The 27,446-nt window shown below is 41.0% G+C and overlaps 1 protein-coding gene across 5 annotated transcripts in view; it reads right to left on the reverse strand.

The window, feature by feature from the left end:
* Positions 1-27,446, reverse strand: part of zeb2.L (zinc finger E-box binding homeobox 2 L homeolog) — a 101,748-nt gene that overhangs the window by 60,136 nt on the left and 14,166 nt on the right. For 2 of the 5 annotated variants that reach the window (XM_041577574.1, XM_041577576.1), the window contains exon 3: positions 17,362-17,457. The exons of 2 other annotated variants lie outside the window; for them this stretch is intronic. In XM_041577574.1, the coding sequence (XP_041433508.1) occupies positions 17,362-17,457 (96 nt within the window). Of the gene's footprint in view, positions 1-17,357; positions 17,458-27,446 lie in introns of all 5 variants that reach the window. One more of the 5 variants, XM_041577575.1, reaches the window with a different exon arrangement.

The raw sequence follows: 27,446 nt of genomic DNA on the forward strand, positions 1-27,446 counted from the left end.
TTGCTTGTTTGAGATGTCACCTATTACATGCTATGTTTGTCATTAAAGATAAAGGGGGAATGTAATTAAAGTCACAAAGAGCAAAACAATTTGCACCATTAAGAATAAAAATCCACATCTCGCAATGTAATATTGTTCCTTAAACTGTTATTGCATTGCGAATTTTAATTGCGCACTCTTAAGAAGTGCTTGAAGGTGTCGTAATCTTTTGGAGCAAACATAACGACTTAAGAAGTTTTATTACATTGACTGCGCATTGGCGCAAACTATAAAATTCGCAAACGGTCTTCCACTGTCAGAAGTGGTCGCTAAAAAGTTTCCGGGTTCGCAAAAGCTATATTAAATTTGCGCAAAAAGCAAAATTTGTTCGCATTTATTACATTCCCCCGAAAGTGTATGCTATTCTTAATACAACGCACACTTTGGAAGTATTACAAGAGTGGACTGACCCAATCATTTACTACACAATAAAGCACATGGCAATTACTTCTTAGGTGAAATTACTTTAAATGCTAAATAACAGGGCAACATGTTTTATCACACTGGATTGAACCGCATCAGTATGAGTTTCCCATTACATGGAGCTTCCCCACAATTCTTTTTATGATATGTGATATGTTATGACACACAATCCCTTTGTAATCTTCATTGTTTTTTACCTTGACTCCCTGGTCCCCTGGACCTGGCTCCACTCCTGCAACACTTAATGAATCTATATACGTGCTTAAGAAGGAAACCATGTAAGTGAAATGAGAATTTAGCACTTATCAAAAAAACTAATCCAAGCAAACACCTGAAAAAACGTTTCCCTGCCTTGACCAGCCACAAGACTCCAACAGGAAGAAAGCTCTCGGATGATAAATAAACTAGTGCAGCCTCCCATTTTGCCTCACTTCATTCTTGTGATTAACTGGTCTCCGTGTTCTAGTAAGTTGCAAGGGAAGCAGAGGCCTTCATGCAAGCATTGTTTATGTGAAAACCATACACTTTTTACGGGATTTTCGGAGCCTCTTGTTAGTAAGGGGGGTATGTCATATGCACCATATTTCACAGGTCTTTCAATCAGGGGACTTCAAATTGTAGCCTGATGTGTTTAACCCCATCAGTTACTTATATAGACAAGCAGAAATTTAATTTTTCAGATCATTAAAAGACTGGAATTCATCTGCATTAAATTTTAAAAAACATATGCTGCAAGGGGATATAATACTGGCTAATTATGGATTTTACGAAGAGGTTCGTTATGGCATATTATACCTACCAGTACAGTTACAGTTACTTCCCATCACAGCAGCCCAAATATGTTGGGCTTCTGAGCTTTAATTGGCCTGTGTATGGCTCAGTCTGTTCACTGGTCTATAGGGAAGGGCAAGAGGGCCACAGATAGGGTTGCCACCTTTTCTATATAAAAATACCGGCCTTCCTATATATTTATCTTTTTTCCCTATTAATAACATTGGGATCAAAAATACCGGCCTGGTGGAAACTCTAGCCACAGATTGTCACACATTGCCTTGTGTGCTAAAGCTGCTTGACCTAACATTGTATTCTACAACTGCAACCCCATCCCAGAGAAGAAATAAATCTGTAAGGTACAATCAATATTCTTTACTTCCCCCTGTAAATAATTGGTGCTTGAGGGGGCCCTTGAGTAGTTACTCTGTTTGCACAACAGACAAGTCTGGCAATAAATACCCCACTGTATTTTTGTTATGGTCAGTGAGAGACAAATCCCCTATATGCAAAGCAAACAAGTCATTTTATCCATTGCTAAAGCATCCTAAATATATTTCAAGATCCCTTTTATTTATTGTTACTTTAAATAGTGTTAACACATTTCCCAGCTCTTTACAGAGAATATACATAATGCACTGCCCCAGTGAGGTTACAATGTCATGTTCCTATAAAATTCAGAGGCCAATTAACCTGTAAGTATTAGTGATGGGCGAATTTATTAGCCAGGCATGTTTCGCCACCTGTGAATGTTTTCGCTTGCGAAAATTCTCCAGCGAAAATATACTGCGACAAAAATAAATTGTTGAGCATCAAAAATTGTTGCGTTACATAAAAATTGCTGCACCTCAAAATTATTCGGATGCACATTGACTTTAATGAATTTGGACAAAATAGTTGCGCATATAAAAATTGTCACTCGTGTAACAGTTGTGTAAATAATTTTGATGTCCATTGACTTCAATGTGCTTCACTAATTTTTTGTCGTTTGCAAATTTGTTCACTGTTTTACAAATGTTTGGACAAATCGAAACGGGACAGATTCGCCCCTCACTGATAGGTATGTTTTTGGAAAAAGACAGGAGTACTTGGAGGTAACCCACCCAAGGTAGTAGTGCTACTCACTGAACCACTATGCTACCCACAATCCTATGAAAAAGCCTTTACTTTCAGAAATACTGCTGTCCAGCTAAAAATACGCACACAATTATTATTATTGGGTTTTTTTTTTTCAGATTGCATAATGACAAATTGTGCTGCAAATTACCAACTATTGTGCAGCTAATTTTAGTTTAAATAAGAAAATTCACATGGCTCTGAAGCCAGCTCGCCCCGTTCCAGAGGAAATATACGAATGCAATGCAGGAAAGTGCACGCCTAGCAAACTGCATTATTACAATGTTTAAATATTAATTATACCGCTATGTAGTAAAGATGATCAAGTATGAGTGTCAGGTACTTTTTTTCTATTTTTAATGCTACAATATTAAGTTCCAAGCAAAGTTATTTTGTTAAGCGGAAAACACAAAGCACAGCAGGTTTAGCATTGGGTGAGTTAATTTACTTGGGTTTTCAGGCTCGTTGTTTTTCCTTTCTACTATAAAGCAATTTTAGCCCTGGTATAAAATAACTTTTGTTTTGTGTCGTAAATTGTCTTTAATTTATAAAAAGCCTTGAAGTCAGAAGAAGAAACATATGCATCTTATCCGTAATTGCACTTAACTCTTTAAATGAGGAGAAAAAGGCTGTTGTTATGTTGTGTTATTACAATATCAGTTGTACTGTTAGAACCATGCTCAGGTGTTACACAAATCTGGTACCTGGGGGATAGGGAGATGCAGATGGGCAAACAGATGTTCATAAAAGCAGAAAGTATTAAATTATTGTGTTGGGAAGATTCTGTCAGCAGCAGGTAAAAAAACAGAAGACTGTTTTATGCATAAGAAAATAGTACAAGAAAATATAGAGGTTTGCTGTATTTTGAGAATTACACCTCCAATACCCCTAATCATTGTAAGGGAGTAATAACACAACAGGAGGATTATGGATTGGTACAAGAAAGATTTTGTAAGCAAGGCTGAAACTTTATAGAACCTTAAGCAGAAAATGCAAGAATCTGTAGGGTACTGGTCTGGCCTGAAATGGCAATCTGTTGATTCTGGCAAATGCCAGAGGTGCTGCTCTCAGTTGCCATAGACAGGCACTATTTATTGGGCTACTGGGGGGCTATTTGGGCCTCTGTATACCTGAAATTCCAGGGCCTGTTTTAATTCTTAGTCCAGACCTGGTGCTGGTTGTACTTTCTGCAACATTACATATTTTCATACAATGCCAACATTGTAAGCAACTTCTGAAGTTCCTTATCACATTCAGAAACACAAACACACTTCTGTCAGTTTAGTCAGGAATCCATTAACCTGCCTGTATGTTGAAGAACCCAGAAAAAAACCCACATGCAGACACACGGAGAACAACATAAACTCCTGGTAGATAATGCCCAAGTTGGAATTGAACCCAGCTGCAAGGCAGCAATGTTAACCATACTAACCCCCATAATTATTATAAAGGCCAGTTGTACAAGTGTGTGCAAGCTCCAAGCACATGATCGTTGACACTGGCCAATCTCATAAGCCACCCTCAAAGAAAATTGCTATAAAACCAAAGCTGTTTCTTTGTATTAAAAGTCTGATGCTTTTTTTAATGATACAAAGGGTAAGTGATGCCCAACACAGGCGATGTTTCCTACCCGCGATCTAGAATCAGCCTGAAAGAATCAGCAATTACTTAGAGATTCCAGGGAGCGGGAACGTGTGTTCAGAGACTCATTGCGAGCTTCATTCTGTCACTCATAGTCACTTTGCCAGGATTCCCCACCTGAGACAGATTGCGACGCATGTTTAAATCACTCATGCACGAGGAGCAATACACAAGTTCAGTGTAAAGGCACTTTTAAAAGCTCATCGGGCGCATACTTTAGTTGTACAAAATACCTTATTCATGATGGAGCGGAGAAGGGTCTAGGTAATTACTGGAATCAAGGTGGCCTCTGAAGTGTTTAAATCTACAAGGACACTTAGAGCATGAATAATGCAGAATAATTTGCATCTAAATTTTTTAAGTGTTCTTTATTCAAAAACTAAAATGCAGTTTGGAATTAAAGTTTGATGAGTGAAAGCAGAGTACTCAGTACCCACTGTGAAACATCTTCTCTTTGTGAAAATTATTTCAGACAGTGGAAAAAGGACAAAAGAGATCAAAAATAAAGTTGAAGATTAGACCATGTTGCTATCAGACATGTGGGTTTAATGATTTTGTGTCTCCGATGAAATGGATGAAAATGGCCTGAAAAGAAAAAAAAACCCTGTCGTTTCTTTACTTGAACGTGCAGGAGCAAGAGTGTGTTTTTAATTCAAACATGGACAGCCGACTGAGTGATGTTTTCAAAAAATATTGTTGTGGGGCGTTAAACAATAAAAGGCTCTGATCTAGAACAATTTAATTGTTTCTGTTGTACTAATTAATTGGGCTGCATTAAGCAAAAAAAAACGTATGTTGTGCACTTTATTGCTATGGGATAACATTCCTCAAATACAGGTCGTGAAAAGAAGCCATCAATTTAGACTACAGAGTCAAACTGGGCGTTTAGAAGCCAGTGAAAGAAATCTCTTGGGCCTCTAAGCCAACAGGTTTAAACAAAAGTGATTTATTGGTCATGTGACGGCGAGCTGCCAAAACTGTCTTGCAGAAGTGGTGCAATCTAGATAAAGAAATGGATGACTTCATGAAGTATTTTCTGTCCCTTTGAAAGATTGGTACATTATGCACTAGCAGCAGTGACCTGTCTGTTGAAGTGGAGAAGAGGTTAAATACCTTCTTCTTGCTGGTGAAATTTGACCAGTAAGGAACAGAGTGCTGGTGCTTAACCCTGTCTTGTCCTAATGAATAAATGATTTCCTGGATGAGAACCCGACGTCTTACAGCTGTTATGGAACTACCAATCTCACCCCCCCCCAAGTACAACAAATAGGTTTGCATATGGGTGGTGGGTGTCATGAAAAATATGGACTGGTGGAAACAAGTGATACGTTTATAAGGCTATTGCCCTGTAGAGTGTAATGAAACTTAAAGGGATTATGATGTCGTTTTTATTTCTAAATTACACTGTTTACACTGCAAATAACTCACTCTACAATATAAAATTTAATTCCTGAACCAGCAAGTGTGAAATTTTTTAGTTGTAATATTGGTGTGTAGGCGCCATCTCAGGTCGTTTTGCTTAATCATGTGCTTTCAGAAAGAGCCAGCACTTTAGGATGGAACTGCTTTATGGCAGGCTGTTGTTTCTCCTACTCAATGTAACTGAATGTGTCACAGTGGGACCTGGATTTTACTATTGAGTGCTGTTCTTAGATCTACCAGGCAGCTGTTATCTTGTGTTAGGGAGCTATTTGGTTACCTTCCCATTGTTGTTGTTAGGCTGCTGGGGGAGAAAGGGAGGTGGTGAAATCACTAAAACTTGCAGTACAGCAGGAAAGAGTGACTGAAGTTTATCAGAGCACAAGTCACATGACTGGGGGCAACTGGGAAACTGACAATATGTCTAGCCCCATGTCATATTTCAAAATTAAATATATAAAAAATCTCTTTGCTCTCTTGAGAAATGGATTTCAGTGCAGAATTCTGCTGAAGCAGAACTGATGCGTTTAAAAAAAAAAAATCCCATGACAGTATCCCTTTTAGGAGTGATATTAATGGTCCAAATGCACATTCAAGATCCATGCTACTGTGGACTAGTGTCCTTTTGGTTGTGCCTCTATCTATGGTGGTTGTGCATAGCATAAATCAACAAACTGGCGACTGTCTTGTGAAACAGTTGATTTGACAAGAACTAAGGCTTCCAGAAAATGGTCTGAACCATTATCAACAAGCAATACAGTATATTATACTAGTCAGATCGGATGGTACAGCCACAGCAGTCATAGCTTTCAAATGATAAAGTTTCTGCATTGCATGTGAAATCACAATGCAATGATTATGTGTATGGTGATCCAAGCTCTATCAATGATCATATAGTTAATATTGTAATAATTAACAATATATTGTAATATTTTAATATTGGTCAAGAGATGGTAACTATGTGCCCTTTAATAATGATTCAGACTAATGCAATCTACATTTTTGGGAAGGGGGGCTCTGATTTCAAGCCTTACTGGTCTTTTTGATTTTGGAGTCCTAATTTTAAGTAGTCTTCAAATTATGAATAAAATATCAATATCGAATTCAATCATTTTTTACAAATATTAAGTGCAGGTAAGTGAAGAACCGGAATGAAACTTATTATTCCATTTTCTGCACAAACTTGTGTCGCGCCTATCATCCATAAAAGTCATTTTGATCCCTTCAAAAGCTTTTACATCGTGCCACCCAATTCTTTTTTTTTCACGCCACTACTTTATGTTCGTCTTTAAACACAGAACTAGAACAAAAGTAATCATTATCTCAAATGAACATCACAGTCTCATAAAATGATTATTTATTAATACGGCACAGAATTATGTTACGTTGGGCGTTTGAATTACAAGTGAGCCACTGGATTGGATGGACTGAATGTTCCACTGTGAGTTACACTCTGCAGGGTTTCTTCTGGTGTTATTATCTGACCAACTGCTTAAGTCCCAATCATCCTTAAACAACGACTTCCGGAATTAAAAAAAAAAACACAAAGGAAACTCAAGATATTCATCAGAACATGTTTTTTTTTTTTAATTCTGAGACATCACTGCTCATTTACTAACACAAGTACTAAATAGCAATAAAACAATTAGGTGTAACGAGCAATATTGACTGTTGTACAATAACAGTCAAGTTGTACAAGGAAGTCGGTAGCCCCAGGACTTTTACAAGTATTGAAACTGTCACGTGATGTCCATGACATGACATTATTGTTATGCTCCCTTTCCTCCTCATTTTAAATGAGAAAACTATTCAGAAACTTCCATCTCTGAAAATTCCCAAACCTGTCAAATCATTAAGCCAATTCACTGATTGCTGCATTAACAATGACTTCCTGCAATCAACTTGTGAGCATTGATGGTGCAGCAATATCATAACTTACATAAACTTCATATATATATATATAAGTTTAGTTTATTCAACGTTTCGGCTCAGCCACATGAAACATTAAATAAACTACACTTATTTTCTTTCATTCAAGACCTATGCGTGCGGAACATTTGTTGCTTTGCTATTATTGATGTAAATGTCCCAGCACCTAGGCATCCATTTTGTGTTCTGGTTGCACCGACCTATCGTTCTTGTATATATATATATATATATATATATATATATATATATATATTTATATTGTAATTCTGCACAAGAGGAATGGTTTCTGCTCAGCCCTATAAATAAAAAGCTGAGATTAAAAAGGTCACTCTGGGTTTTTTGTTTGGGGGGGGAGGGTCTTATCCAGTCTAGTCTGTGTCTGCCTGCTTGGGTCAGAAAGGCTAAATAAGAGATCCTCTGAGCAGCTGACCGTCGAAGCAGCCTATCACGCACTATTTTCTGTGTGCTTATTCTCTCTCCCAACTAAAAAAAACATGCTAAAAGCACTCTCAGCCCAAACGAGGAGTCCAGTGAGCGTGCTTGCCACACTTGCAATGAAATCATATCCTAACTTTTCTTCGTGCTTAAACAATGGGGGCTTTTTTTATTGCTCAGTGAACAAAGATTTCCCCAGCAATCGCCCCCCCTCCCCAAACTCAGCAGGGCACCTATCTTTGCGACAGTTTTCCTTTTCCCACGCTAACCCCGGGGCTCATTTGCATAAGATTTCTGTTGTGACAATTAGTTTCAGGTGAGCTGATTCCTATGAAGCTTGCTCAGACCGATGCACAGGCTCAAGTCTCTATGTCCTTGCCCTAATTGCGACTCGCTGGCACCACACACAATCGCCCTCTTGATTCAGCAAATTGTCTTTGCCAGTATTTTTGTGGTGACCTCACGATGCACGCATGACGCTTGGGCTGTCTGGTGCAGTAAACAACATACGGAGACCTGTTACTGGGAACAAATAAGTAAGAATAACATTTATTCTACAATTTAAATAAAGCTATTTTTGTTTCCCAGAATTTAAATAATTCTTAAGAAACAGAAAAAAAAATTAGCCCCTCAAGAACTGTTTGGGTCAGGATTATAACATAAGTACAATACTCGCAAAGCAACGAACCAGTAGGTGATGACTGCTAATCTATTATCCAACAGCAGAACAATCGCTGTTGAGCTGTTTATTACACCCAGTGCATAATTATACTATGCTGTGTGGGTGCACAGGTGCTCAGCTGGTATTTAAATGTATTTGAAAACGAAACGTAAATGTGTAAAAAAAAACACAGACTGAAGCAGAACAAAATATTTTCACGTGGAAAAAAGATACAGATTCCGTACACACCATACTCACAATCACAATTAATGATTAAAATCGATTCTATATCAACTAATGTGAATTAAACAACCACAAACTTCAGGGCTACTGCAGTAAAGCAAATGTAGTGGAATTGTATGTATGACATCAAGGATTCCACGATTGATTTATGAGTGATGTCAACCCTGATACTTACTGGCTGTAGCCACTGAGGGTCACCAGGTCAATCTCCCTAAATTAGGGTTAATGTATGTAATAAAATTGCTATCTACAACCTTTGGAAACTGATGATTTGATTTTTATGGTGCCTAGCCTGACGAAGATCTTTAATATAATCTGGACTGATTAGATGTGGTGCAAACATGGAAGCACAGTGATAGAGAATTGCTGTCTTTCAATGGTAAGGGTCTGGGTTTCATTTGCCTCAGGGCTCCATGCCTGGAGGTCCACTCATACTCTAAAAATTAGCTTGAGGATTAATTGGCTACTAGATACTAAGAATGTAAACCTACATAATTTTTTTAAAAAAAAGAATCAGATCAGAATGTTCATTCCTGACTGTACTTTTTATCTGCCCTGATAGGGTCATCTTGTTTATTTTTTCCTTTTTTTAATCAGGAAAAGATATCAATTACACAGAGACATCAGTTTGAAACAAGCAAAATAAATATCCCTCATCCTAAAAAATATATCAACATTATTTGCTTTATAAACAAATCTGATTAGAGAAGTGCTGAAGCTGACCCATTATCGTTTTTTTGCTAGAACGCAGTGAGAAAGAGAATAAGCTTTCCCAAAAAATCTAGCATCTACACTGTCTACCCTGCCGGCCTTCCCCTCATTCAGAATAAAGACTTCCATTTCTGCCAGACTCCTAATAAAACGAGATTCTTATGATATTAAGAGCTTTTCTGCTTGTCAGCTTTTAGATGCCATCATTAAATAATGTGAATATTTGTGATCAATACCCATTCGGATATTAAAGAGCTCTTCTAACTTCTAACTCCATTTGGCGAGTTAAGAGCTTCGTAGACCTTGATGGATTGGATGGGATTGTTCCCATAAATATTGATGCATAATAATAAAATGCCTACATTTTTAGATCTGCCATCTCCCTCTCAAAAGAGGTTTGTGGTGCAGAAGTTAACAGCTGAAGTATATAGGACTGAATATGCAGCACCGTGGTGCAGTGGTTAACATTGTTGCCTTGCAGGTTTGAAATTTCGACTAGGGGACCACCTGCAAGGAGGTTGTATGTTCTCCTTGGTTTTTTGTGGGTTTGCTCCTGGTACCCTGGTTTCTTCCCACACTCCACATGCAAGAAGGTAAACTGGCTCTTGATAAGATTGACTTTAGTGTGTGAATATGAAAGAAACAACAGAAGCAAAGACTACAGTTCAACAAAATAACCTGGTGGGATCCAAAACCTTAAAGATTCTGGTGTACAACCCTAAATTGTTTGTGGGTAAGGTGTGATAGTTGTTTATCTCTTCTTCTTTATCTAAGCAGTTCAGCAGATGGATATGCCACAAGTTAAAATACACTAGAACCTCAATGGCATTTACTTTGGTCGTACTTTAATTAGGCAAATGTGATTCCTTGTATCCCTTTCGTGCGCTAATATACCAACATGCAAATAGGATTTCTTTTGCTTGTGCATATGGTAATATTTCCCATTAGAGTGGAGCCTACATGCTTAAAAGACAAGAGAGCCGGTTCTTCGAGGAGCCGATCAATGCTCAGTACATTCTACATACTCTATATCATGAGGTTATTAATGTATGTTTCATTTTATATAGTAGTATTTTAGAAGCAACCATATTGGTTTTAATGAACACTTGGAAAGGCTCGAGCCATTTTGAGCATATTAAAATCAGTCAATTTGAAGCAAGTGAGCTGAAAATGTAATGAGAACTGTTCCGAGGTTTAAATAGAGTAGAACACATTTGAATAAGTACCTATGAATTAAAATAAATCTGTATCGGGATGAGTATTCTTGATCGCAAGGAAATGTAAAATGAGTAGGGAGCACTATTAGTATGGAAATGGACTGTTGGCCATTACCTTAACCCAGTGTGACCTGGTTGTCACTATGAAGAGAGTCATAGGGTTGTTACCAGTCTAAGCCTATCTCAAACAATGCAGCACCCCATAACTGCAATGAACTGGGCTCAAAGGTCAGTATTTATAAAGTGGAGGGTAGGTTGCAAAATCTGCCATATTGTTGCATGTTTTGCCCTGCATTTCAGCCTAGTTAAATTGACACAGGTCTCTGTGCTCTGATTCGGCCACCCCTAAGAATACATCATTGCCTGCATTCAGCAGCAGTATATTCATAAGTTGCAAATAGCAACATGTAGACACCCCCCAACCACCCACATCCATCCCTTAAATTCAACGCCATTCGGACAAAGCACAAAACACATGAGAAAATGTCACCCGCAATAATGCTAGCTCCCTTATCTAGGCAGGGTCATTCTTGCTTTACAAGGGTGTCAACAGTTACTTGGGCATACATCCCCTAATCCACACCTGAATATCTTACATATACCATGATCTAGTGATGTACCCTTTCCTGCCATGTTGAGAACTTCATAGACAACCATAAATCAGTGCTCTTGTTGGCCACAGCTATATGGCAGGTGTCGATCAATATGGTAACTCCCCCATGAAAAAAAATTATATTCTGTATAATAATTAGAAAGTATATCTGTCAAAAAAATTGTTGCGCTCCACCTTAGATTGTAAGTTCTGCTGTGCAAGAATCAACTGTGTGTCAATAGTCCTGTCTCTGTAATTTTATGAAATCACTACATCAATATTAGATGAAAAATAACCATAATTGTCTAGTTTTCAGAAGCTTTTACAGCTTATGCATCCAGGTGAAAGAAGCCATTTGAGTTTTTATGATGCTGAATTATACACTGTTAATCGATCGTTAAGGCTTATTGTTTTTATGACTATGCCCTCGCTTAGTAGATATCTATCATTTGAAGATTCCTATAAGATTAGGACATGGCCATTAGTTTGTAACATCAATTGGACTATTACATCCAGGATTCAACCTTACGAAAAAAAAAAATTGGAAACGCGCACTTTATCTTTGGAGATTAAGGAGAATTTGGTTATCAGCAGAATCTACCGCCTACTTTATTTCATTTATAAATTACAAGAACGAGGCTATTATATATATTATTCATTTTCTGCCGTTCCACAACTTTCGGCTGCAGGAGTGCCGGAACGGTGTAATTACGTTCTAGTAGGGCAGCCATCCATTGGTTTTTGAAAATTTTACAGGATTCTTAATCACACGGTGCGTTTGCAGTGACGGCGGAACACAAACAGGGCACATTGGTTTACACAGGAACACCTGCTTAGCATGACAGCAGATGCCAGTCAACGAGCAGAATACAAAGGGGAAAAAAAAAGAAAATATCAACAGAATCAATTCATTGAACCTGACACAAGCGTCGGTGTTGAAATCGGAATAACGATGCTTGAAGTTCTGTATATGAAAAGCAACGGCAGTGACACACGGGGAATGTTCCGAACTTGCAAGGGGTTCCCTTGCTCTGCCATCCTCAAACTTTCCATATTTATTTAGGAATTATTTTCGTTGTTAAAATGTTTACTTTTTCAGATAGCATTGCATTGTCTTTTATGGGTGCCCTGAGAGGAACTCACTTTTTTTTCTTCTAACGTTTGCAATGATTATGTTGGGGGAATTCAGCTAGCTGGCTTCTGTGGTCAATGTGGGATTCATCATTCCTGTGGTATTCTCAATTTTCCAGCTCTACTTACTTCAATTAGCCGCTTGAAACTGATGTGGCCCTTCATTGGTTGTGATCTAGATCTCCCAGAATTCATTTATATTTATGTAGTTCATAACAGCTGTAGATCTGCATCATTGTTATGCTTGCTCTACAATGTGGGAGTCCTATAAGCTCCAGTTCAGCATCTTCACGCCTGCAGTATATAAAAACTTGGTCTTTAAGAAAAGTAGTCTTCTTATTAAATAAGACCTAAATCCTTCCAAGTAACAGTATCAATGGGGCTGCACTACTTGGTGGTGTCAAAAATGGCCAGGTACAACATGACACCATACTAGTAAACCGCCCCATCTACCAACCTTATAAAAGTGAAATATCAAAAACACTGATATAGCATCCTAAATTCCCAATTGCCCAAATTGCCCAAAATTTACCAAATGTTCTACATAATAACAAAGGTACTAAGGAAAGCTTCCAGGGTTGATCATTTGACCAGGTTCCCTGTGATCTTCTACAAAGGGAATCATTAGCCTGTTCCCCCATAAAATTACCCTCTCCTAGGGAAATAGTGAATTAGCCTAGTTACCACGAATTATGTTAGCTGGAGTACATAAAGCCAAAGTGTACCCAATTGCCCATTGCTCTGCTGGAATAGATCACAAGGTACAGGTATGGGACCTATTATCTAGAATGCTCGGGACCATGGGCTTTCTGGATAATGGGGCTTTCCGTATAATAGGCCTTTCCATAATTTGGATCTTCATACCTTAAGACTACTAGAAAATCATGCAAACATTAAATAAACCTAATAAGCAGGGTTTGCTTCCAATAAAGATTAATTATATGTTAGTTTGGATCAAGTACAAGGTACTGTTTTATTATTACAGAGAAAAAGTAAATAATTTTTAAAAATTTGGATTAATTGATTATAATGGAGTCTATGGAAGACAGCCTTTCTGTAATTCGGAACTTTCTGGATAAGGGGTTTCCAGATAATGGATCCCACTGTATAACCAAATCAGTGCAGGAAAAGCATACCTAGGTTTGTATATAATACTTGATAAAGAAGAAGCTTCTGGCAACATTGATGTGCACCATTACTTATAACATTTAAGGCATTTTAGGCTTATAACAGAAAGCCAAGACCAACCTGTTCCGAGGAACACAATGTAATAAGAATGCAAAGAGACTCTCCTTCTCTAAGAATAATATTGTCATCTAATGAATAAAAAGTACTATTTTATGGTGGGATACAGTCACATCTAGTAACAAAGCATTCCCAGGTTCAACAACATGTAGTATCCTTACAGCAGTTAGTTTTCAATGACCAACTTAATTGGATAACTGGGGTAAAGGTTTCCCTTGTTACTACACAGAAGCCTCATCTACTCATCCATACAACTAAAGTATGTGTTTATAAGAACAGAGGTGGAATTATTGTATATGTGACTTGATGTTCCATACTGAGTTGGCTTGCTATGATGATACATACACACATTGCATTCATCCCAATCCCTATCATACATTAGAATTCTTCATTTGTCGCCTTGTTTTTTTCTCCCCCCTCTAAAATCTGCTCTTTGCTTCCCGTTTCACAGATGTACAACCCGTGTTTAACGAGAACAAAGAAAACACATTTTAAAACAAATCTAAGCCTTTGTAATGAGCTGTGCCATACAGCTGTAACTGCAGCTGCAATTTAGCAAAAAAAATCTTCTTTTAATGTCCAGCTGGTCCTGCGCTTTAATAAAATTGACATATTGATTCCTTTGAATTTACAGATGCCTGTTTCATAAACTCTATCTCTAAAGCCTAGATATCTTCAGAGCGGTGTAATTTTTTCTCTCCCCCTCCAAATGGATCAATTATGTGCCTACGTAATCCTGTTACCTGTGAAATCCATGCATACTTTGCCCATTTGCGGCTGTTCCCAGGCGGACAAACTAAGCATTATGTACGCATAAACAAACAGCACATTTCCCAGATATTAGAAATTGTTTTCAAAGAGAAAGGCAATCTCTTGGGTCTTTAACTCTGAATCGCAGACAGGTCCCCTGCTCCTTCAAGTAACCTCTGCTTGTACGACTACATACCTAATGTCCTTCATTTAAAAGCCATGTTTGTATCTCTCTAACATTTATGGAACACATCTTCATATTTGATTTTAGCTCCCTCCCCCATTTCTGGTATCCTCTTTCACTACTTATAAAAACATTGATGCATGAGTAATCCCTGTCTGGTTCAATGATGTCAAATCCGTGACCTTCCTAGCTGTTGCAAACTATGACACCCTGGGAAGCAACTAAGGATGTTGGGTATTTCAGTTTTTTTATTATCATTCATCACCCTTTGGTTTCATATATATATATATATATATATATATATATATATATATATACTGTATATATATACTCCCTGCCCCAGCAGAGCTCACAATCTAATTTTCCAACCATGGACACTTTATCAGAAGCCTAGTGGAAGGAAACTGGCACATCTATAGAAATCCTGTATAAACACCATTACATACCAACCCAATTCCAAGACCCCAGCATTTCCAGGTACCATACTAACCACTATAAAATAAGTTTGATGGTTGAGGCCACATAGCTATGTTAAATCAAGATAATGCACTCTGGCGATTAATTAATTGAAAAAAGAGTTTAATGCCAATATATCATAATATCCCCCATCTTACTATTGGGAAATTCCAAGCACTTGCATGCCCTAAAAGGGAAGCACGCAACTGGGTTAACTTACAAAGAGTTGGAGGTATAAATAAATCGGATATTAAAAACTATATCCATTATTAAAATAGCAGTTGATTAGTTTCAACAACCATTTACATTGTAGTTAGAGCTGATAATGAACAGGGTAAGCAACACAAAACTGGTGGTTATATAGCAGGGAGGGATTGTCAGTACCCCTCAGTATTTGCTATAGGGTCAGTTGGATACTAGGACTTGTAGTTCAATAATGTCCTATTTTTAATCAACTACCTAGGATGTTGTTATGGGTCAGACTAATACTGATGTTATATATTGTGTCTAAAAGTAGGAAAATTGGTTAATAGTCTATATTACACAGGTTTGCCACTAGAATCATCACCTACTGAATTACCGTATATACTCGAGTATAAGCCGAGTTTTTCAGCCCCCAAAATATGCTGAAAAACTCTACCTCGGCTTATACTCGGGTCAAGCACAAAAACGGTCGCCGGCGCCTAAGAATAGTCGCCGGCGCCTAAGAATAGTCGCCGGCGCCCAGGAATAGTCGCCGGCGCCCAAGAATAGTCGCCGGCATCCAAGAATAGTCTCCAAGAATAGTCGCCGGCGTCCAAGAATGGTCGCCGGCATCCAAAAACGAGACACCGGCACCTCCAATGGGAGCAGAAACCCGCAATTTTTTGATTGAAACTTACCAGAAGCTGCTGCATTTCTCACCCTCGGCTTATACTCGAGTCAATAAGCTTTCCCAGTTTTTGGAGGTAAAATTAGGTACCTCGGCTTATACTCGGGACGGCTTATACTCGAGTATATACGGTAATAATAATTAATAATAAATGACCATACAGACCCTAATGCACACTCAGGGCTGACATATGAGCCAAAGTCATAAAGAGATATAGAGACTTTAACAACAGCGATTAAAACTTAAGGAGTTGCTGTTCTTTATATACCGAAACATCCAAAATCTCCCAGAATTCTTTCCGGTTGACTTCAATATTTTGCAAACAGTTTCACCTGCATGCTGAGAATGTTAAAGGAATGGCAGGAAGGCAATTGTGCATTTCCATCGCCTCTACTGCATTCATTTATAAATTACCTCATCACTGACTGAAATTAACACTGATTCTTACAGGCAATTTCTCAATTTCCAATGCTAATTACATTTTTTTTTTTTTTTACTTTTAAATTCCGTACCACCTGTTTTGGGCAAGACATCTTAGGCAGCGTGACCACATTTAATCACAATTTTAATTAACCGCCCCGTAGATGTGAAAAAGAAGCAATTATAATGCAGATGAATGATGATTTTTCTGCATTAAATTGTTTTGTTTCCCCGGCATGTTGATTGTAACACAGCACACAAATACACTTACTGTACATATTTTTTTTTTTCTCATTGTAATTTAGTAATTGTTTCTAGAAAACCAGTTTGGGAATAAGTGACTTCATCTGCTTACAAATTGATTGATACCGTTAACTCGCAGATTGCTGCTCACATTGAGAAAGATCCAGTGTTAATAGTCTATCTACAGTCATATCTTTTGCTAATCTCATCATTTGAAATCCATCAATTGCCAAGGATCAAAAAACAAAACAAAAAAAAAACTGAAACAGAAATAGATAAATAATGGCTTTTATAGAATGAGGGAGGGATGGGGGGGCTTAGGCTTGTTTTCTAATTCAAAAATGACACAGAACACTTGAGATCATATTATGTAGAATATAAAATGTTGTAGCCTGTAAAGTGAAGGAATTATTACCAACATATGGTAGCAGCACACGTTTATGCCGTCCATGCTAGCGTTCCAGCCCTTGAATTATGACATGTTATGATCTCACTGAAGCTCACAGCTTGCACGTATGAAGCCCACAGATAAGATCTCCATGCTGCATGCAAGCAGCCTTCTAGGCAGAACCTCTCCAAGCTCTCAGGCAGAATTCAAAAGGGTTACAACACAGAGCATATATTTATAGATTTGGAGACAGATACTGACATGATCCAACAATTAATGTTTCCTTTGGGATGTCAATCTTTTCGTTCTAATTACAAAAGGATTTATAACAGTTATGATTTTCATGACATGTATTTAACTGCTTGGGTACCTGCAGAGTCTCAGTTGCACCAAATCCTAGAATCCCTTAGGCACCCAAGGAGTTACACGATAGGTTAGAAGAGAAGATAGAAGAGCACTAGGAAATAAAGACCTACTATGACTTGCTTCTTTTCTCCTACAAATATTTTGGTCTTGTTCGGGAAGAGGGCAAATGTCCTGCTCATCTGAGTCAATGTGCAAGATAAGTCCTCCTTTTATAACCAAAGGGAAAAAAAAAACAAGAAAAAATTGAAACAGTTGAAATAAAGTACACCGATCTACGTATTGAATAGGACATTTATTGTATGGTCTACTGAATAGGAACAAAGCTTTTTAACCTTCAGCACAAATTGGATCCCAAGTTATAAAAGATTTAGGGTTGAGTATTTTAAACTAGTTCTTCTACATAAAAATAAAAAGGACGAAGACCGTCCACTTCTTAAAGTGATTTCCCAATGACATTCCGGCCCCTGTGATTTAAGGCTTATTGATTGTTATTGGATATAAAGCTCTGATTGATGATTCATTAATATTGCGTCTAGTTCTCTCCCTCTGTCTCACGTTCCAAGCATCTAATGCACTCTCTGTGTCTCAGCACTACTTTCTCTCTTGTACCGCTGCCCAGTTCTAGACGTTTAAAACTGACAAACATTTGTAATTTCTCAAATAAATTGTGGCCATTAAAGAGAGGAGTACTGTTTGATCAGGAGAAGCCGGAGATTAAAGTGAGAGATAAAGTCAGTGTGTTGCTAAGTGGCTACAAGGATGGGGTTTACACCATTTTCATTCTTGTATGTGAGAACTTCAAACATGCCATCACCCTCTTGTTATTATTATTATTATGATTACCTGTATGGAAAAGGTCTTAATTTAGAAGGGGAACTATTTATAAATGAGCAAAGTATATCAATGGCGCTGAGCACACGCTTAAGCCTTGCTGAGATATCAAAAGAAAAAGGGAACGCATGAAAAAAACTTCAAAATATTTTCTGCCTTCAAATCTACACCCCCCCCAACCAGAATATAAAAAAAGAATATCCAAATTGCTTTCATAAGCCTTAGCAGCCAGATCACGCTTGATGGCAAAATAATGATATCAGTGCTCCATTGTGAAAACTTTCATAACAACCCGATGGCCGCTTTTATTTGTAAATTGTTTCTTGATGATAAAAAAAAATTGCTCTTTGGATGGTACTCGTCCGTTTTTAAAGTCTAAACCAATTTTCGACACTCGCAAATAACGCCACCGGTTTTATTCTTATAAGCAAAATCCTGAAATAATCAGTTTTAACAAATGATCAAAGAAAAATAAATCTGTCGCCCTAATAAGACTTTGAAAAAAAAATCCCTATTTTTTTTTTATTCTAAATAATGGATAAAAGCTAAGAGGCCGGAGGCAATCCATGCAAAGTTGTTTTTTTTTTTTTTTTGTCTTGTGTGTTGTTTTTGCTGATTGTTTATGGAAATCTCAGAGATGTCTCAATGCCTGCTCTTTATATCTGAGGCGAGGATGAAATAAAGTTGCTACGTGGCATATTGAAATGTATTGTTCTCCACTTAAGTTTTTAATATTGAGGAATAAACAGGGCATTAAATCATGGGGGAAACTGTGACAAGACCAATATGCACTCAGATGATGCCAGAAAGCCTTTGTTCATAGCTTAACAAAACTATGCCGTCACAGTTATTTAGCTCAACAGTGCCTGTCGAATGGGTATCAACAGATCAGCTAATGTCTGTCACACAAAGGACTAAAAACTATTTGAAAGCAAGTCTTACTTTAGCCACTGTCTGGCAGAGATGTAGGGTTTAAAGAAAAATCTTGCAAAGGCTAAGGGGTGCTTCTTATATGAGGATATTACTGCTGGATGCTTATGTATTTGTACAAGAACACTAAACAATGGTAACCTTACTGTGCCTCCTATGCCTGTTTTTGGGCAAATAGTTGAAGTGTGAGTCTGTAATCTTTAAAAATGAAACCTTTTTTTTTTCCCTTCAGCAGTGGGGTTCAGGATATCATAAAGCAAACAATAAGCTAAACGGTGCAACTATTCAAGGAAATGTTTATTTTATTCTGGTTTAATTAACTCTAGCAAGGTTGTGTTTTCTTTTCTGACGGAGCAAGGCCACTTTTTTTTTTTGTTCCCAGGAAGATTAACAGCTCTCGCTCTCGGAAAAAAAAAAAGGTTTGCAATAATTCTGCAGAAAGGTAATGTGGCCTCTCAGTCAAATCATAGAAAAACAAGCTTGCTGATTAAACTGATAACACTCTATAGTTTGTGTTGCTCTTGGTACTTTTTGTGGTGTGTCACGTGGATTGGAGGCAATGCACTTTTCAGAGATTACCCCCTCCTTAGTGTCTAATTACAAAGACAATTATAACTCAGAATTTAAGTTCTTGGAGGACTACTCTTTGGTTTACTAGACTTACAGACTTGTTGGTCTTAGTGGCATGACTACAATTTCTCACTACAGGTGAACAGTGGATCTCTACCCTATTGTGGACTCAACAAAACATTTGCAGCAGAGTCCAGTGGGTATGTATCTTAACCAGTGTCCAGTAGAGGTTCTGTTCTGCTGAGGCCTCAGTCAACCAACATCCTTGATCTTATTACTTTCTATGGAGAAGAGCTTCTGCTGTGCAGGTAGTAGGTCTATACATAGAAATATATTTTCAGCCAATTAATGTTTTTGTAATCCTGTTACAAACGAATATACTGTAATTGTTTGCCTTGAAAAGATAGGACTAAGGCCTTGCAGTCTGATCTATGTACGTATAGACAACTATCCCTTGTCTTTCACTCTGCTGCTGTCAGTTTTGGCTGTCTCTTTCCCAGCCCCTACTCTGCTAGTTTCTGGCCTGCCAATTTCAACTTGAAGCTTGACTGGACTGATCTGATACAAATAGCTCCAGGGGAAACCCTGAAACTGATGAACAGTTATGTCAAGTCGATTTTGCACCATCGGGAAAAGGTAACCTCTGCGAGAATAGACCAACAAGGTTAAAGAGACAAGGGCTTTTTCACATGGAATAACCCCCCCCCCCCCCCCAGCAGTTTTTCCTATGTTTGCCATCCCTCGGATATTGTAACTGTCAAAATTAGCTCTAATTGCAGATGCAAAGCTGCCATTACATTGAAAACAGAAGCCGTGCGCATATTAAACGTAGCAGGCCTAATTTGCAAAAACCACTGAAAAGGTAACTGTGAATGAATATTTCATTACTTTAATTACCAGGCCACTACTCTTGTCTTGGCAGTCATATGATAAAGTGTTGCAATTCTCTAAAGATGGAGCACATGATCTAGGTCACTTATCACTAATCCCAGCACCACTTCCGGGTCATCTGCCTTGCGGGAAAGAGTTGAACTTCAGAATTAGAAAAAAAAAAAAAAATTATCCCCCTATGGAAAATGTAAGAAGGAGCCCTTTCGCTGATCTGTATAGAGTGGAGTCAATAAAAAGAAAAAGGGGTAGACCACGGACCTTTGCTAATAAGGCTGTGCAATGATACAGTATAAACTTCAAGGTTCACCATAGTTGCTTGATTTGGCCCCCAACCTGCTTGGTCAAATCCTGCCGATCATTTGAATCAAAACGTGGTTCTATGTAGGCCTGTTGCAATAGGATAGCATCAGTGGTCCTAAAAGCTCTGCCTGGAGGGCCTTAGTCAATGACTTATGCCCCATACATGGTCAGCTGAAGTCATTTTATTTCAGATGTTCCTTATATGTAGGTGTTTTTTGCCTTTACTTTTTTAACCTAAATCATATGTACAAAAAAAGTCCATACTTAGCAACAAAGTGTGCAACGTCTCCTTTAAAGCCACCATGGCTTTACATTTATCACTCTTTTCCCAGAGGAAGTGTTTTTTCCACATCACAGTTTGACAGTACAAAAAAACACAGTGGCTGGATGCCCTATGAAAGAATTCACTGACACGTATCATTTGTGGTCTGGGCTTCTCTCACAAGTCCTTGGTCACCTCTCACTTCTACACAGTACATGTGTTAAACTCCACACCTCCTGGCAAACTTGTATTTAGCTTAAACCCCCAATTTCCTCATTTGGAAAAAAAAATTGAAACATTATGAGTTATAATCCAAATAAAACAGTTCATTCTGCAACTGCTTGAGGGTAGAGATTACAAAACTACCACCCTTAATAATTAGCGCCCTAATTGTAGAGCTGGACATGATTATCTTTTATCATGCAATATATATTATGCCCTTTGCCATTTTTGTCTGCACATTAAACCAAAGGACCTATTTGATGCCAACTGCCATTTTGCTGTATATATACCTGTCACGATCGCCGCCCGGAGCAGGACCAGGAGCTCCGGGCGGCGCAGCTATCACTTCCGACGCCGCTCCCAAAATGGCGGCGCCCATGGCCGCCACGTGGGTAGCGGCGCCGGCGCAGAGACGCCTGCGCGCAAGTGCGCAGGCGCGAAGACGTCACAACGACGCGACGGACGCAGGCGCAGCGCGTCGGTCGCAGACGTGCTGACGCCGACGCAAGGGCGCCAAAAATCCCCTTTAAAAGGACGCCTGAGGCGCCAAGATGGCGCCCGAAAATAGGATCTTGTTCCTGAATAGATTCCTGGGTTCCCTGTTGCTGTTCCTGTTATCCCTGAGTATATTCTTGATTGATCTCTTGTTGTTGACCCCCTGCCTGGACTTTGGACTCTGCTTATATTCTGCCTGCCTTTTGACCTGTTGCCTGAACTCTATTACCCCTTCTGCTAAATCCCTGGATACCACGATCCTGATCCCTCCTGAGGGGCTTCCTCCTAAATCCGGACTACTCCCCAGAGGGAACTCCCGGTTCCCTGACATTATTTTCGGGCCATGGATTCCACTGAGGAAGCTCAGCCAGAAGCTCAGCCAGATTTCGGCAGGGCCTTTCGGGGCCTGCATTCCCGCATGGAGGCGTATGAAGCCCGGCAGAATTACGTGGGACTCACGCTGGAGGCGATCTTGGAAAAGCTCTCCTTGTTGACACCAGCGACCCCCCGGGCGGCACCTCCTCCGCAAGCGGCTGCTGCCATGGCTACCCAGCCCTCCACTTCTGGTCCTCATATTCCTGCTCCGCCTCTCTACGATGGCGATCCTCAAGCCTGTCGAGGATTCGTGAATCAGTGCCAGATTCGATTTGCCCTACACCCCACTGAATTTGACTCTGAACGTGCTAAGGTGGGGTTCGTGATTACTCGTCTGGCAGGGAAAGCTCTCGAGTGGGCATCTCCACACTGGGAGAAGCAGTCCCCACTGATGGATGACGCAGAAGCATTTCTCAAAGAATTTAAGATCGTCTTCGATGCTCCCGGCCGGGTGACTTCCGCTGCGTCCCGTCTGTTCCAAATCCGCCAAGGGAGTCGCAGTGTAGCGGAGTATGCTATTGAATTCCGTACACTTGCTGCTGAGACTCGTTGGAACAACGACGCATACCATACTGCATTTTATAATGGTCTCTCCCTTCGCATCAAAGATGACCTGGTCTCTCGTGAATTACCCACGCAAGTTGAAGACCTCATCGCCTTGGCTGTCAAGGTGGACACTCTTCTGAGAGAGCATCAAACCCTGAGAGTTCGTGTCAGGAAATTTCAACCCATGTTGGCACCTCGCTTCGAGAGGCCTCTCCTGCAGGCTTCTGTCACCTCTCCTGCCCAAGCATCCATTTCTCTTCAGGAAGAACCCATGCAAGTGGGAAGTACCCGCCTCACTGAACAAGAAAGACTCCGCAGACGGATGTCAGGCCTGTGTCTGTATTGTGGCGGACATTCCCACTTCGCTAATGCCTGTCCTGCAAAGGCTAAGAGTTTTGTACCCCGAGGTATGTCTATGGTAACTCATGTAGGGGGCACTACTCAAAAGTCTCGAGATAGGTCTCTGGGGAAGACTCAAGAAAACTCACACAGGTTTCTCCTTCCCTTCCAGATTCGTCTGACCGATAAGACCATCTTCGGGAATGCTTTCCTCGATTCCGGAGCCGGGGGTAACTTCATGGACGCTCTCTTTGCTAAGAACATGGGAATCCCCCTATTTCCTTTGCCTTCTCCCATGAGGATTGTCGCCATTGATGATAAACCCCTGGAGTCTGTACTCACGATGACCACTGGTGAACTATTTGTGCAGGTTGGGACCCTGCATAAAGAGAGACTTTCGTTTCTTATCATCTCTTGTCCCGATGTTCCTGTTGTTTTGGGTCTCCCCTGGCTGCGCCTGCACAATCCCACCATAGACTGGTCCACAGGGCAGGTCTCTCGTTGGAGCCCATTCTGCCTACAGCATTGCCTTCCTGCTAAACCCCTCAAGAAGGTAACTATTTCCTCAACCGAGTTAAAGTCTCTTCCCTCCTGTTATAAGGAATTCTCCGATGTGTTCTGTAAGAAGTCTGCGGAATTCCTTCCTCCACATCGCTCTTATGACTGTCCTGTCGAACTCCTGCCTGGAGCCATGCCCCCCAGAGGCCGCACTTACCCTCTCTCTCCTGCTGAGACTACTGCAATGAAGGAATACATCCAAGAAAATCTCCAGCGGGGGTTTATTCGCCCTTCTACCTCTCCTGCAGGGGCTGGCTTCTTCTTCGTGGAGAAGAAGGACGGAGGCCTTCGGCCATGCATAGACTACCGGGGCCTGAATAAAATCACTGTAAAAAACAGGTACCCTCTGCCCTTGATCGTAGAGCTCTTCGACCAGCTGAAGGGGGCGAAGATATTCTCTAAGTTGGATCTCCGAGGGGCGTACAATCTCATTCGCATCCGTGAGGGTGATGAATGGAAGACGGCTTTCAACACTCGTGATGGGCACTATGAATATCTCGTTATGCCCTTCGGCCTTTGCAATGCCCCTGCCGTCTTCCAGGAGTTTGTTAACGATGTGTTCCGGGATCTCCTAGGAAGGTTCGTAGTCGTATACCTGGACGACATCCTGATCTTTTCTAAAGACCTAGAAAGCCATCGCTCCCAGGTGAAGGAGGTACTCTCTCGTTTGAGGAAGAACTCTCTCTTCGCCAAGTTGGAGAAGTGCGTCTTCGAGGTGTCCAAGATCCCCTTCCTAGGATACATTATCTCCCCTGAGGGATTTGAGATGGATCCCGTGAAAGTGTCTGCCATCCAGGAGTGGCCTATTCCGCTGAGTACCAAGGCAATCCAGAGATTTATCGGATTTGCTAACTACTATCGGCAGTTCATCCGGGGGTTCTCTTCCCGCATTGCACCTATCCTGGCTCTCATCCGGAAAGGGGGTAAACCCAGCTTGTGGCCCCCATCTGCCATTGAAGCTTTTCAGTCTTTGAAAGAGGCCTTCATGTCCGCTTCTGTTCTCCGACACCCCAATCCTGAACTACCCTTTTGCATCGAAGTAGATGCTTCTGAAGTCGGAGCCGGAGCCATCTTGTCTCAGAGACACCCCGCTGATGGGAAGTTGCATCCCTGTGCTTATTTCTCCAAGAAGTTCTCGTCCGCAGAGCAGAACTACGATGTCGGGAACCGAGAACTCTTGGCTGTTAAACTTGCTCTTGAAGAGTGGCGTCACCTCCTGGAGGGTTCTCTGATTCCTGTTCAGATTTACACCGATCATAAGAATCTCGAGTTCATCCAGTCCCTCAAGAGGCTAAACCCCAGGCAAGCAAGGTGGGCTCTCTTCTTCTCTCGGTTTAATTTTATCTTGACTTTTCGCCCAGGTTCCAAGAATCAGAAGGCCGACGCCTTGTCTCGTAGCTTCACTCCGGTGGACCGCTCTCCTGAGAGACAAGAGCCAATCATCCCTCCAGTCAAGATTATTGCCTCCCTGTATCCACAGTTTGCTGATCAAATCCTGGCTGGTCAATCTTCTGCTCCTTCTGATACCCCCATTGGAATGGCATTTGTTCCTCCTGAGCTGCGTCTGCCTATTCTGCAACAGACCCATTGCTCCCGGCAAGCCGGACACCCTGGTCCAGCTAAGACTCTTGAACTCTTACGACGCCTGGTCTGGTGGCCTGATATCCGCAAAGATGTGAAGGACTTTGTTGCTGCCTGTAATGTTTGTGCCACATCTAAGTCAAGCCATTCCCGCCCCAGTGGGTTACTACAGCCTTTGCCGGTTCCTTCCCGTCCCTGGACCCACCTGTCCATGGACTTCATTGTCGAACTTCCTCCCTCTTGTGGGAACACTGTGATCTGGGTTGTCATTGATCGATTCTCCAAAATGGCCCATTTCATCCCTTTGAAGAAGTTGCCCTCTGCGGTGGAGCTGTCCCAGCTATTTATCCAGTACATCTTCCGCCTGCATGGTTTCCCGGTGGAGATCGTCTCTGATAGAGGCACCCAGTTTACTGCTAAATTCTGGCGTTCCCTATGCAAAAACCTGGGAATTGTTCTTCAGTTTTCTTCTGCATACCATCCACAGACGAATGGGGCAGCTGAACGTGTCAACCAAGCCCTGGAACAGTTCCTGAGGAACCACGTATCCCTCTGCCAGGATGACTGGTCTGATCTCCTCCCATGGGCGGAATTCGCTCATAATAATGCTTGTCATTCCTCTACAGGAAGGTCTCCGTTCATGTCGGTGTATGGGCAGCATCCTCAAGCTTTTCCCCAAGACTTTGTACTTTCTGACGTCCCGGCTGCTGACGATTCCGCAGCCCATATGTCTGCTATTTGGGCTGCTACCAAGTTGAACCTAGAGAAGAGCGCTTTGGTTCATAAGACTTTCGCGGATCGTCGTCGAAGATCTTCTCCTCCCTACAAGGTGGGTGATAATGTCTGGCTCTCTTCCAGGAATATCCGGTTGAAGATACCATCTCACAAGTTGGGTCCAAAATTCGTGGGTCCATTTCCCATCTTGGAGATAATCAACCCTGTGGCTGTCAGACTTCAGCTTCCACCAGAGATGAGAATCCCCAACGTGTTCCACGTGTCTCTGGTGAAACCCGCCATCACCAACCGGTTTTCTGGTGGTCAATCTCCTCCTCCTGCCATCTCTGTGGAGGGTCAACTCGAGTACGAGGTGGAGAAAATCCTAGACTCCAGGATCTCCAGAGGGTCCCTTCAGTACCTCATTCAGTGGAGGGGCTTTGGTCCTGAAGAATGCTCCTGGGAAGGACACCGTGATGTTCACGCTCCCCGTCTGGTGAGGGATTTTCACGCCAAGTTTCCCCAGAAACCTTGTCCCGGTGGTCCTGAGGCCCCCCGTGAGGGGGGGGGTACTGTCACGATCGCCGCCCGGAGCAGGACCAGGAGCTCCGGGCGGCGCAGCTATCACTTCCGACGCCGCTCCCAAAATGGCGGCGCCCATGGCCGCCACGTGGGTAGCGGCGCCGGCGCAGAGACGCCTGCGCGCAAGTGCGCAGGCGCGAAGACGTCACAACGACGCGACGGACGCAGGCGCAGCGCGTCGGTCGCAGACGTGCTGACGCCGACGCAAGGGCGCCAAAAATCCCCTTTAAAAGGACGCCTGAGGCGCCAAGATGGCGCCCGAAAATAGGATCTTGTTCCTGAATAGATTCCTGGGTTCCCTGTTGCTGTTCCTGTTATCCCTGAGTATATTCTTGATTGATCTCTTGTTGTTGACCCCCTGCCTGGACTTTGGACTCTGCTTATATTCTGCCTGCCTTTTGACCTGTTGCCTGAACTCTATTACCCCTTCTGCTAAATCCCTGGATACCACGATCCTGATCCCTCCTGAGGGGCTTCCTCCTAAATCCGGACTACTCCCCAGAGGGAACTCCCGGTTCCCTGACAATACCATCCTCACACTTAACATTCATTGCACTTCTTCTGTAGACTATTTTACATTTATGGAAACCTAACCTCTGCAGCAAACTCTGGGGATGTCCCAAGTGGTCAGCCCAATGTGGTGCATTGGCTTTGTGCAGCCTGAACATCAATCAAGAGAAGATTTGGGGGTGAATGCTAAATTGTTGCTATGCAGATTCATTATGAATCATTCTCATTGTTATATTAGCTGCTGAGCAATATAAACCAGATTGAATGTAGTTGTGCAGATAGGATGTTTATCAATCTTGTCATGAATTATTAAGATCCTTTACAATTGACTCTCTCCTGCAGGTGGCATTTCAAAAGGAATGCTAATGGTGTTTTTTTATAGAGTACAGGTAGTACCAAGTCCATTCGCTTCCATTATATTAGTGCAAATGTTATGCTTAGCCAGTCGGTTTGAGCTGTGATGGTAAAATAAACTATATTGGTGGAGGC

This window comes from Xenopus laevis, chromosome 9_10L, assembly GCF_017654675.1.
Source record: "Xenopus laevis strain J_2021 chromosome 9_10L, Xenopus_laevis_v10.1, whole genome shotgun sequence".
Taxonomy (NCBI): domain Eukaryota; kingdom Metazoa; phylum Chordata; class Amphibia; order Anura; family Pipidae; genus Xenopus; species Xenopus laevis.